Source organism: Neolamprologus brichardi, chromosome 12 (genome assembly GCF_056152115.1).
Source record: "Neolamprologus brichardi isolate AB-2024 chromosome 12, ASM5615211v1, whole genome shotgun sequence".
Taxonomy (NCBI): domain Eukaryota; kingdom Metazoa; phylum Chordata; class Actinopteri; order Cichliformes; family Cichlidae; genus Neolamprologus; species Neolamprologus brichardi.
This window is the reverse complement of record NC_142115.1, coordinates 2721109-2734096: the sequence shown is the minus strand read 5'-3', so window position 1 is coordinate 2734096 and position 12988 is coordinate 2721109. Positions and strand designations below refer to the sequence as shown.

The 12988-nt window shown below is 41.5% G+C and overlaps 2 protein-coding genes and 1 non-coding gene across 4 annotated transcripts; 1 reads left to right on the top strand and 2 right to left on the bottom strand.

Moving 5' to 3' along the window:
• Positions 1–25: 25 nt before the first annotated feature.
• On the bottom strand, positions 26–4864 carry ranbp1 (RAN binding protein 1). Its single transcript, XM_006805451.2, has 6 exons — positions 4715–4864; positions 3712–3845; positions 3472–3629; positions 2781–2909; positions 2616–2684; positions 26–1224 (listed from the first exon to the last, which is right to left on the bottom strand). Exons 1-6 carry the CDS (start codon positions 4727–4729, stop codon positions 1091–1093), a joined length of 639 nt encoding a protein of 212 aa, XP_006805514.1. The 5' UTR covers positions 4730–4864; the 3' UTR covers positions 26–1090.
• Positions 2232–2360, bottom strand: LOC118455379 (small nucleolar RNA SNORA77). Its single transcript, XR_004844125.1, has one exon. It is a non-coding gene; the product is annotated as a small nucleolar RNA SNORA77 (small nucleolar RNA).
• Positions 4865–5931: 1067 nt separating the features above from the next.
• On the top strand, positions 5932–12933 carry trmt2a (tRNA methyltransferase 2A). Of its 2 annotated transcripts, none has more exons than XM_087848879.1 (12): positions 5932–6015; positions 6375–7011; positions 7107–7215; positions 8449–8630; positions 8859–8973; positions 9681–9796; positions 9903–10014; positions 11654–11776; positions 11900–11975; positions 12116–12232; positions 12325–12421; positions 12506–12933. In XM_087848879.1, the coding sequence occupies exons 2-12, from the start codon at positions 6389–6391 to the stop codon at positions 12651–12653; spliced, it is 1818 nt and encodes a 605-aa protein (XP_087705005.1). In that variant the 5' UTR covers positions 5932–6015; positions 6375–6388; the 3' UTR covers positions 12654–12933. The 2 variants fall into 2 exon arrangements, with proteins under 2 accessions (XP_087705005.1, XP_087705006.1); XM_087848880.1 differs by having other exon boundaries at positions 5938–6005.
• The last annotated feature ends 55 nt before the right edge of the window (positions 12934–12988 follow it).

The window sequence follows — 12988 nt, the reverse complement described above, 5'->3', positions numbered from 1 at the left end:
GTGACTTTATATGAATGCAAACGTGTGGTCTTTGACAGCTTTTATTCGAAGTTGGACGAAACATTTCAAATCATTTGTGTGCAAATGAGAAGCAACATTTCATCCATATTCATGTATTTACAGATGCACTGGCACTTAGATGCACTTCAGAGGCAAGGTTAAGAACTCAATTAGTGGAAAGAAAAGGAGAGGGTGGTGAGCACACAGATCAAAGAGGGCACACTCTGTTACATATACTCTACATGCTTTAAAGTCTGGGAATGTTATGATCTAAACAATACAAACTTGATTTACTACTGAGGAACGCAAGTCAGAGCATAGCTGCACCAAACTGATGGACTGTTTACTTTGGACTTGATGTTTGTCAGGACAAAAAAAAAAATTAGCTAAGTGCATCTCATTTCCTATCAGTCAACCATCAGTGCACACTGCACAGAGCAGCACTCATCTGATGCCCCTCAACTTTCTGGAGTGGATTCCCTTCAAATCAGTTCCCAACAGAACTGACCAAAGAAGGAACTACTTCTGCAAGGCAGTCAGTGAGAAGTCTTTGCCTTGTTGTCTAACAGTAGGAGCATTAACAGTGGACAGGGTAAGGCGGCCCACTGAGATGCAACATGGGATTTTATACTTAAAATGCACCTCTGTAATACCTGGTCAATGACCCTGCGCTGCCATCGAGCAGGCTACGTTATCCTCTCCCTCTACAAACAAAACTCTTTATCAGAATAGCAAAAACAAACCAAACAAAAAAAATACCCCAATGTGGGAATCGTCACTATCACAAGCCTCTTTTCACAGTTTGTTTGAAGTAACATTGAACTGTAGATGACAACGATGGAAAGCGTGGCATTCCACGGTGCAAAGAGGGAAAGGGGTGGGAAAGGAAGGACTTTTTCCAGAAAAAAATCACTAGCGTGTATTTTTTTCCCCCATTGGCATCAAGGACTTGTGATCTTGAGGCAAAAAACAATAAAAAGAAAACCTAATAATATTATGCAAGTGTCCAAATTCAGTTCATTTAGAGTCTATTGTAGAAAAAGAGGAAAAACCGATATATTGAAGATCAGCAAAAGCAAGTTCTTGGTTCTCAATTCTTCTCATCTTTCACCTCCTTCTTCTCAGTCTCCTTTTTCTCCGCTTCCTTCTTTTCCTCTGATGCCTTGTCTTTCACAGAGAGTTCCTCCAACTTCTCTGCCACCTTGTTTGCACTATCGCTGTTGCCTGTGAAAAGCAAACAGGAACAAGTGCCATTAGCTAAGAAGCAATGCTGCATTCTACAGCTTTGACTGTTGTTTTGTAGAAATATTACCTAAAACAAAATGATCAAAAATAAGGATGACCCAATAAAACAACTGAAATTGAAACGCTGACTGACATTTAAGGGGTTAGTCAGGAAAATGATCCAATATTCATCTGTAAGAGGCACATGCATGTAAACCAGCGGTCCCCAACCCCTGGGCCTCGGACCGGTACCGGTCCGTGAGTCGTTTGGTACCGGGCCGCGAGAGTTGAGGCTCAGGTATGAAATGTATAGTTTTCAGGGTTTTTTATCGGTTTTCAGCGTTATTTTGTTATCGTTTTTATCGTTAACTCGGTTTTTCTGGGTCTTTTCACGTGTGTTATGAATAAATCGTATTTTTTTCGGTACTGGTACTAGTTTTATTTTGTTGTATTTATCTGCGACACCTTAAAGGCCAGTACGTGAAAATATTGTCGGGCATAAACCGGTCCGTGGCGCAAAAAAGGTTGGGGACCGCTGATGTAAACCCAGAGGTCAAATAACAACCAGATGTTTACAGTCACCAGGATGACAATCAGGTGTGAGCATGAGCTCCAAATGTGCAGAAATGTATCAAGACTGATACAATGTTTTGTTGATGAATTGGATTTTTTTTTTTAATCTTTAAACAAGAAGCATTCTGTTTGGAGAACTTCAGAAGCTCCTCCCATATCAGTGAGACATGATGGTGCTATGATTGAGCCAGAAATCAGTCCACCCACCCTGAAAACCAGCAAATAAATAAAGATACATACATGAACTGACACTTAACAAAAAAGAAAATGGGCTTTGCAGCAAGACAGTGACCCTCAGCATACACATAGTTCTCTTGTCAAAGAATTAAATTCATGGTTTTGAAAGGTGCAGAAGTACAGTAGGTTACTCAACACACTCTACAACAGTCTAACCTTTCTATGACACGAACACCATGGGCCTGTGGAAACTGAAATGTAATGTAGCAGAACATACCGACACCAGTCTTTTAGAAAACTAGTAAAGTGTTACATTCTGCGTGTTCATGTAGCAGACAGAAAAAGTCCCCAGCTGAAGTTGGCAGCAGAGAACAGAGTGTGTCTGCATGCTCACAGCCCCTATCCTCGTGTCACATTGCCCTCTCTTTGAATTCAGGCATTTTAACCTTAGCAAAATGTTGCATTCAGGGTTCTGAAAGTAAAGTAAAATTACTGACAATTCCTATCTAATGTTGACGTGGTCTACATTATGGACTAGTTTATGCTGACAAAACTGTTTTACTTCACTTGCTTCTCAGAAAATTCACATATGTGATATCTAGGGGGGGGGAAAAAAGCCTAAAAGTTTAAGCTTCATGTACCTGTTTGCTCTAGATGTTTTCTGACTTCATCCTTGCACTCGTCAAACTTCACCTTGAACTTCTGAGCATCTGCAACAGAACATAATGTAACATGATTTAAAATCCACGTTAAAGAGCTCTGGGAGAATTAATGTGTAGTGTTGAAATGGGCACCTAAATACTTACTTTCAGCATTTAAAAAGCGGATTGCCAGAAGTTCAGGTTTGGGGCATTCATCTGCATAATCAGCTAGTGTGTTCCACACCCATGCTCTGTCACTGCCAGCATTGGGCTTCAGCTCCATCATTGGTAAAACTGTGGTTAACAAGAACACAAAGTGCAGGTATGAGCACAGTCACTTAAATATATATATATTTTTTATATCTAGTAGTTTCATTGGGAATTAAACACACAGATACACCATTTTTTATCTCCACACATGAGTGAAGGGAGGAGTAAAACACACATTTTCCCCAATCAAACCAACACACAAAAAAATATCACAGTCTGGATAGTATCACAACCGGATGAGATTACAAGCCCAGTACCTCCAACACCCACCCCTCATCCATAGTTCTGTTGTTGCCACTAATACCAGGGATTTGACTCATTTAAAGATCATGGGGAAGGGTGACGGGGGGAATCACATGGGGCCTTTGGTCTTTTTGTACTTACATGTACATCAGAAAATGTTTGCAATAAAAACAAGCAAAAAATACTTGGACGCCCCAGTCAGCGAGTACACCTTGGCTTTAAATAACACATCTTCACACCACTCTACCTGTACCGCCACTCACCCATATTGTTTAGGTTACATATGGCCAATTGTTGTCATGACACGAATAACAATGAAATCAGATTTCTCAGTTTGACTCACTGTGATGGTTGGCACAGATCTTTAGAGTTCGATCTCTCCTCATCAGGAGGCGGATTGTGCCCTTCTCTTTGTGTTTCAGCAGCTTGACGTCTCCAGTTCCTCTCTCCTTCCACTCCGGCGGGTCGTTTTCAGAGGCAAAACGATATAGTTTGGCCCGCCTATGAAAACAGCAGAACACCTCAGTATTAGGAAACTGATTAATGTGTCTCTGTTAATATGTTCACATGGTAAGCAACTTACATTTTAAACAGCTCCTCCTCATCCTCCTCTAATGTTTTCACATCCTGCTCAGGAAGAGACACGATGGGCTCAAAGTGGGGATCATGATTAGAGTCTTCTGCACCATCTGCAGTGGTATCATGGTCTTCCTGGTCCTAAGAGGAAAAGTACATTAAATTAACTTAATTAACTCAATTCCCCCCTCCCCCTAAAGTTGAAGCTTCATTTTACTTTAGTATTGTCATCAAATATTTATCCAACTTTATTTTTTCCTAAGACAGCTCGTTGTGAACTTGCCTAGCTAGAAACGCAGGCCTTTTACTAGCCGGCTAGCCCGGAGCTAACAATCCGACTTTGTCTTTTTTTTGCACCTCTGTCCGTTTTGCTTAGCACAACTGCAGTATTTTTTCAGTAACTTGTGTGATTTTCGAGCAGTCTATTTAATATAACACCGTCACTGCTAACAGACAGTAAACAGCGCCCTGATATAGAGCTAACACTAGCTAACTAATGTTAGCAAGTATTGTGCTTGGCAGACAAAGGCAAGCAACCTAGCTAACCTCGTTGCCCTGAGCTAGTGAGAAGTATACTAATTGAAAAATACCCAGTTTAAAAAAACTGACCGATGTGATCGTGTAGTAGAAGCACTAATGTTCTTGCGCACATCACCTCCCTATGCTAATGTTCACAGTATGAAGCTAATGTTAACACGTTTGCTGGCTGCACACTTTGAATTATGGGCTCGTGAACTGTAACGGAAGTGTTAAGAGTGGAAAATTTTACAACGGTTAACGGTGTGCATTTTTACAAGTCCATTGGCGTTCCGTTACTTTTACATCACTAAAAAAATATCAATTAGTGTTTCATAGCATCACCAAAGACAAGATCATTGTCGGCATTTCTTGCACACGGCTTCCTTTCGAAACTTTGACAAATTATGACACATGAAAAACAATGTTTGTCACAAAATTGTTATTTCCCAGCAATCATAAAGCATTACACGTCCTAGAATGATAGACCTCACCTTTGGGTCTGCCATATTATTGTAGATGTTTGTAGATTATGAGAGTAGTTTGAGAGATTCAAATCCCAAACTGGCCGCCGTTTCCCTTCAGCTTCTCTCACTTCCTGCTACAGCTTTCGCGCGCCGAATTCTCTACGCATGTCCGTGCTCACGCTGTCACAGCACGCGCACCGCCTCTCTCTTCTCAGGGATACCCCTCTTCACAAAAATGTTTTTACTGGACATTACTGTCAATAGAAAAACGTGACAACTTGTATCGAAAAAAAAACAAATTAACTAATGAACAAACAAACCAAAAAAACTTCTGGTTTGATAATTGTCACATCATTTTATAAATATTAGTCATAATATTAACTAAGTATCATCTGTGATACAATAATACAATCTATGTGCAAAAATTATGATATATGAAGCCACTAAGGCTTCCGTAGGATTATTAGCATGTTTGTACAGGATCAATAACTATCAAGTGAACTAAACAACAATCTGTAATGGAGACATTACATTACAATAATTCTGTTGTATATAGTATTTTATTCTATTGTGTATAGTATCTTATTCTTATTATCTTATTCTATTCCAGTGTTTCTCTTAATTTTTGCTGCTATAACTTTGCACTGTCCACTTTCTGCTGTGACACAATAAATTTCACACGTGTGGGACTAATAAGGTTATCTTCACCTTTATCTCTTTAAAATGACAACAGAACAAAGGAGGGATTTTGAGATATTAGTGGCATAAAACTGAAAGGTTGTAGAAAACTTGCTGGTGAATAAAGTCAAATGTATCCAATCTAAATATTAACAGACTCTTCAAAATATACATTTCCCCCAATAAAAGCAGGAAATCAGACTTATTAGTGGTTTAAAAAATGTGCTAATGAAACTAATGAATTAAAGTCTGGTTTTAAAGACAATCTGAAGAAAATAATTCACACATTTTTCTTCAGATTCTTAATTGGCTCATAATTCTTCTGTGGCCACACATAGCATACTGGAAAAAGTGGGACTATAAATCTAAAAAATAGAAAAAAATCTAAAAGAAAAAAATCTAAAAAAAATAGAAAAAAGAAATGAAATTAACTTACAGAAACTGTCCTATTTTTTATATTTACTGTGGACCCACTGCCTTATGTTTTAACCCTCCTATCTATGAAAGTGACCAAGGTACACAAACCTAAAGCCGCTGGGATGCCTGTCACTTTAACAAAGTTCATAGTTCAAGCTGCACGTGCTTGAATCAACATGGCGCCGCCTGCTCAATAGAAGTGGAGCAGAAAGTAAATACAGAGGTACGGGAAGGTAAGAGCTCTCGTGGAATGTTACCGCTAGTCAAAAACAGCACAATACACAAAGTGTTCCGTTAAAATACCGACGTCGTTCCTCTGAAACTGCAAAGAATGTAACTTCCTGCTCGAGCTAGCATCAAGTCTTTCAGTTTGCCATATAACCAAAACATAAGTAAGCAGTAAGTGCATGTACTGTTATGCAGAGTAACAGCATTGTTTTACATAGTCACCGTGACACATTAATTGCAGCAGTTATTTGAAAGTTGCACAATACCCTAAACCAGGCTTGAGAGTAGAGTATGAGACTTTTTTCACGTTTTAACTCCGTGAATGCGAGCTCCTGATAGGCCTACCTATTGTTTGGTGCTTTAGGAATCAGCACAGTGATGGCAGATATCAGCAGCAGCCCAGCGGCCATCACTCCAGCCTCGCTCTCCCTGGAGGAGAAGCCTGATGACCTCTCCAAAAATGCTGTTGCCAAGCCTGATGTTCAGGCTGAAGGAGAAAGCCAGGCGGCTCCTGACCCCGGCATGTACCGCTACATCAAAGAGGACCTGTTCACGTCGGAGATCTACAAAGTGGAGATCAGAAATCTGCCCAGGTTCGTAGGCTTCAATGACCTGAAGAAGTTCTTGGCCAAGCATGGCCTCAACCCGCACAAAATCAAGCTGTTTGGCAGGCAGACGTTTGCTTTCGTCACCTTCAAGAACGAGGAGGAGCGCGACAAGGCCATGAAGATGGTGCATGGCATGCAGTGGAAGGGCCAGGTGCTAAGTGTCAAGCTGGCCAAACCCAAGGCAGACCCCATCTTGAGAAAGAGGAAGGAGAATGAGGGGGAGAGCGCGGGAGGCCCGCCCCCATGCAAACGAACAGATGATGGGGACGAGGAAGAGGAGCCACTCAGTGTCCAGATCGCCAACGTGGTAACACCTCTGTGGAACGTCTCTTATGACGAGCAGCTGAAGAGGAAGGAACAGGAGGTGGTGGTGGTTCTGCAGAAGCTGGCCAAGTAAGTGTAATATAATACAGATTTGGTGTTATTTATAGGTCACGTTGTACTTTTTATGGGACTTGCTGACAAGTTAAACCTTTGTTTTCTTTCAGAGAGATCGGCAGCACCAACAAAGCCATGGTGCCGTGGCTGTTTGCACAGAAAGGGAAATACAACAACATGTGTTGTCCTCTGGAAGCCCTCCGACCGTCTCCTACACAGGTATACTGTGATAGTTGCTTTTATTTGTCCATAAAAGGCAGGTGGTTATGCAACAGTTTAAATAAAAACAGGATGGAAAAAACGCAAAGCACAAAATAAAAAGTAACTAATTAGAGATGGAAAATGATGTACATAAGTTTATTCTGCTGATGATTGCCAGCTTTATTTTCCTTTCAGTCATTCTGATAGCTCCCCACTTAGACTCCTGCTTGATTGCCTCAGTGATGTTAAGTCATGGATGGCTCAAAACTTTTTAAATTTTAATGAACGTAAAACGGAAGCAATTCTGTTTGGCCCGAAACGTTCCTCTGATAGCCCTGATGTTGACCTTGCTGCTCTGACCCCTCACCTGAACAGCTCGATTACCAATCTTGGGTTAAAAATCGACTCTGCACTTACCTTTGATGGCCACGTGAATGGGGTGGTGAAATCGTCATTCTATCAACTCAGGTGTCTGTCGAAGGTTAAACCTTTTCTTTCAAGGCGTGACTTGGAGACTGTTATCCACGCTTTTATAACCTGACGCATGGATTATTGTAACTCCCTTTTAATAGGGGTTGGACCGGGCACTCTGACACGCCTGCAATTAGTACAGAATGCTGCGGCACGGTTTTTATCTGGTAAAATGAAATTTGAGCACATTACTCCGGTCCTGGCCTCCCTGCACTGGCTTCCAATTGATTTTAGGATTCATTTTGAAGTTCTTTTATTGGTTTTTAAAGCTTTAAATGGTCTGGCACCTGCGTATCTGTCTGATTTGCTGAAGCCCTATGTCCCCACTTGTTCGCTCCGGTCAGCTGAGCAGCTGTTGCTCTCAGTCCCCAAATCACGGCTGAAACTGAGGAGACCGAGCGTTCTCTATCGTGGCTCCTAAGCTTTGGAATAATCTTCCTCTTCACATTAGGCAATCGACATCAGTGCTGGTTTTTAAATCCAGATTGAAAACGCATTTTTATTCACTGGCTTTGACTCAGTGGTTGACTGACTTGTATTTTATTGTTTTCGCTATGTTTATTATTTTATCGTATTTATTATTCTTATGGTATCTATTATGTTTCTATTGTTCAGCACTTTGGTCAGCCTTGTGTGTTTTTAAAGTGCTATATAAATAAACGACGATGATGATGATGATGATGATGATTCTGTTTCACGATCTCTCAGCTGTTTTCATGTCTCTAAATATTGTCTATAATTTCATATTCATCCTTCTGACCCTGTTTCCGATCATGACAGACAGAGTACAGAAACAAGTGCGAGTTCCTCATATCGGTGGGTGCAGATGGCGAGGATAAAACCATCGGTTTCCGCCTGGGGAAATACAAGGGAGGCTCCTGTGCTGTGGTGGGGCCGGCTGACACGTGCCACGTGCCGCCAGAGGCCAAGAAGATAGTCAGCGAGTTTCAAAAGTTCATCAGGTATTATTATGTGTGCTCGTGAGGATCTAGGAACAGTTTAGTTTGGGGAACTAAAGCTGCTTGGAAAAAGTAGTTGAACCTAAATAAAAAATATCATTATATCATAATGTACATGTCATGTTATTTGAGAAATATGATACAAATAAGTGGGAAAAAACAAAGTTGTCTAAATGATTTTGTTTCTAAAAGTGACTAATCGCTCAGTCTTGCTGTGATTTTTGCAAACAGAACAACTCCATACTCTGTGTACAGCCCAGAGACATATGAAGGACACTGGAAGCAGCTGACTGTACGTACTACGAGGACCAAACATGCCATGGCCATGGTGTTCTTCAACCCACAGGTGATTCAATTCAATTCAATTTTATTTATATAGCGCCAAATCACAACAAAAGTCGCCTCAAGGCGCTTCATAGATACAGAGAAAAACCCAACAATCATATGACCCCTATGAGCAAGCATTTTGGCAACAGTGGGAAGGAAAAACTCCCTTTTAACAGGAAGAAACCTCCAGCAGAACCAGGCTCAGGGAGGGGCGGGGCCATCTGCTGCGACCGGTTGGGGTGAGAGAAGGAAGACAGGATAAAGACATGCTGTGGAAGAGAGACAGAGGTTAATAACAGATATGATTCAATGCAGAGAGGTCTATTAACACATAGTGAGTGAGAAAGGTGACTGGAAAGGAAAAACTCAATGCATCATGGGAATCCCCGGCAGCCTACGTCTATTGCAGCATAACTAAGGGAGGATTCAGGGTCACCTGGTCCAGCCCTAACTATATGCTTTAGCAAAAAGGAAAGTTTGAAGCCTAATCTTGAAAGTAGAGATAGTGTCTGTCTCCCGAATCCAAACTGGAAGCTGGTTCCACAGAAGAGGGGCCTGAAAACTGAAGGCTCTGCCTCCCATTCTACTTTTAAATACTCTAGGAACAACAAGTAGGCCTGCAGAGCGGGAGCGAAGTGCAAGTGATGAAATGTTGAAACTGAGCTAGCGCCCCATGCTGTTAAAGGTCTCCCTTTTGATTTGCTTCATTTGTTTAATGACTCTTAGAAACTTGAAGAAGAGGAACTTGGTGCTTTAAAGAACTCCATGAAGGAGTACTTCACAGAAGGAGAGGGGAAAGACAGCGGCGTGACCTCTCTGTACTTTGTTAGAGAGGGCCAAAGGTAAAACTAAACTACATGTTCAGTAAGTCATAATCTGACTGAATGTCATCTTAATAATACTCTGACTATTTACTTAACTTCTTGTATTTTTTTTTTGCCTGTTAAGGAAATCTCCAAACCCAGAGGATCTCCCCTGTGAGCTGGTGGCTGGAGAGACCTGCATTCAAGAAGAAATGCTTGGTTTGAAATTCAGGATTTCTCCGCATTCGTTCTTCCAGGTGAGGAAGAGCAGAAGCTGCATGTTGTGGAAGTTATGAGGTCTGGTTTGCAACTAGAATATTTCAGGATTTCTTTCTGTGAGGATGAGTGAACTCATGTTATCGCAGGCATGGTAATCCTTTTCTGAAGTTCTGATCTCACCATGTTATCCTTCTGCAGATGGGGTGAAATGGTACTCTGTGCTGCGAACAAGCAGCAAGGCCAGGGGTGGGCAACTCCAGGCCTCGAGGGCCGGTGTCCTGCAGGTTTTAGATGTGTCCTTGATCCAACACAGCTGATTCAAATGGCTAAATTACCTCCACAACATGGGTCTTTCTCAATATGCGTACTTGCGTTCTCGTGTACTCGTGATACGTCATCAGTCGGAGACCAAGTACTGTTCCAATTTGAAGTACACATCAAGCTGAGAACGCGAAAAAGTCCCGGATGTGTTCTCGCTCCGCCCGTTTTATCGAGCATGCATCGGTGGTGACTTGTGTGGACTTGGTACAGCTAAATATCCCAAAATGCATTTCGTCCAAAACTCAAACGCGGCAATGGTGGACGAGCGGGGCTAAAAACTTTTAAATATTACTCTTTCTGGGTCACAAAATAAACGTTTAAGTTCTTTTCAAGCGAGAATGTAGCTGCGTAAACTTCAAATATCTGCTCAGATTATCAAGATATCATATATTTCCAAACGAGCTCCGACGTTTTCGGAGACGTCTGTGACCCGCCAGCTCCATAGCAGACAGCGAGGTCGAGGATTATTACAGCCGGCGAGAACAGCCGACTCCCGGCACATCGTTTTCAACCCCCCCGCGGTCTTTTCGCTACTCAGGTTAAACAAACCCCAAACCCCAGTAGCTGTCTATTGTATAAAATAAAAGCGTTCTAACATCTCACCTGCTTGTTTTTATTAAGGTATGTACACGTATGTACATGTACACTATTTTTATTAATAGAGATTTCACTACTGAGGTTAAACATGATATATAAGTCACTTAGATCACTTCTAAGTGTTAATGTTTGGTTTATTTCAGTGTTTTATTTGTTCCTGAGTAAACCGGTTTGGCTGTGATTAAAGTTAAGCTTCATAACATATTACTCACAGTTAAATTAAGAGGGGACGGCAGTAAAAACTCCGGACCTGTGACATCATCAAGTACGCTGGTGTTCCAATTGTACAAATCGCGAGTACGTACTCGCGTACTTGAGAATTGAGAAAGGGCCCTTGTCTTGAAGTTCTCCAGAGGCCTGGTAATGAACTAATCATTTGATTCAGGTGTGTTGACCCAGGGTGAGATCTAAAACCTGCAGGAGAAAGGCTCTCGTGGCCTGGAGTTCCCCACCACCTAGCTAGGCTCTTCTAAGGCTCATCACAGAGCCTAACAAACAGAAGTAGATCACTGTACTTCACCATGCTTTACCTTTTTTGCAGGCATTCCTAAAATGTGGAAACCTCTCCAAATACAGGGCTTAACTCAAAAATATCCCACAAGGCTGGAGTGACTGTGAATTTAATACATTCATCTTGTTTGTTTTGTTATTAATCTGTGGTTTGGACACTCGGGTATGGTAGACGATGGTCCCAGTTGTGTTTGCCAGCTCTAACATCAGGTGCTCAGCCTCCATTAACAATCTGTTTCTGTGTGCTAGGTGAATACAGGAGCTGCAGAGGTGCTGTACTCTGCTGTGGGGGAATTGGCCCAGCTGGATCAGGACAGCATAGTGCTGGATGTGTGCTGCGGGACAGGAACCATTGGCATCTCTTTGGCTAAGGTAATGGGGTTTTTTGTCAATGTATAGGTGTTGTGTGCATTTTCTCATAAGTCATGAAGCAGGACAAATGCACACTGACTCGGTTTCATGTTGCCTTTTTTTGCCACCCACTTTTATATCTAGAGGGTGAAAAAGGTGATAGGGATTGAGATGTGCCAGGAAGCAGTGGAGGACGCCAAAGTTAATGCAAAGCTGAATGGTAGGCATCACGAGCATCATCACTTTTATCTTTTTGTAGCATTTAGTTTGGGTAAAGCACATAAGTTGTGGTATCAATGTGATTAACTTTAGTAATTGTATGCATGCTGCATCCCTCCCTTATTTTTTTGTGTTTTTAAGGTCTCAGTAATGTTGAGTTTCACTGTGGAAAAGCTGAGGATGTGTTCCCCAACATCCTCAATGCTGTCGTTTCATCCAGCGTGACTGCTATCGTAGATCCACCACGAGCAGGCCTACGTGAGTGCACCTTATGATCAAAAGATCTACTCAGGTTAAGGTGGTTGTAGTAAGAGATAATTATTTTTTCTTTGTTTGTTTTGTTTCCTTAGACTCAAAGGTGATACTCGCAATCAGGAGAGCAGAGCATTTAAAGAGGCTGCTTTATGTGTCATGTAATGCCAAGGCAGCAATGACCAACTTCATTGAGTAAGTGAATTTTGTAGTAGAAAATAAGCCAAAATAATAATAATTAAAATGTGACTCCAACTGTGGAATTGTTTTTTCCTTCAGTCTGTGCAGAGCTCCATCAAACAGAGTTCATGGAGCCCCATTCCGTCCAGTGCGATCCATAGCCGTGGATCTGTTCCCTCAAACCATGCATGTTGAGATGATTCTGCTGCTGGAGAGAGTGGACTACAGCGAAGACTCAGTTTTATAGCTGGAGAAGTGGGTCTGTGCAGTTTGATTGGCAAATTGGGCTTCCTACTCTAGAAATGTATCCACACAGTACTCTGAAGAATTAACATTCTTTGTCATTTACATATTTGTAAAGCCAAAAAGTAACAAGTTAAATCCCAGTTTTCACTGTAGTGTCTTTTTGCATTAACCTTTGTTAGCTTTGACCTAAAGTTTAATTTTCAAACTAATACTGTGTTTTCTGTTATTCCAAACAGTATTGCTAAAAGCTTAACCAATAAATTACCACCTTAGCTAACTTCCCCCTTTTTAGTTTCGATCCTTCAATCACTGAATAAACAGAAGCTCTTGTAGCCA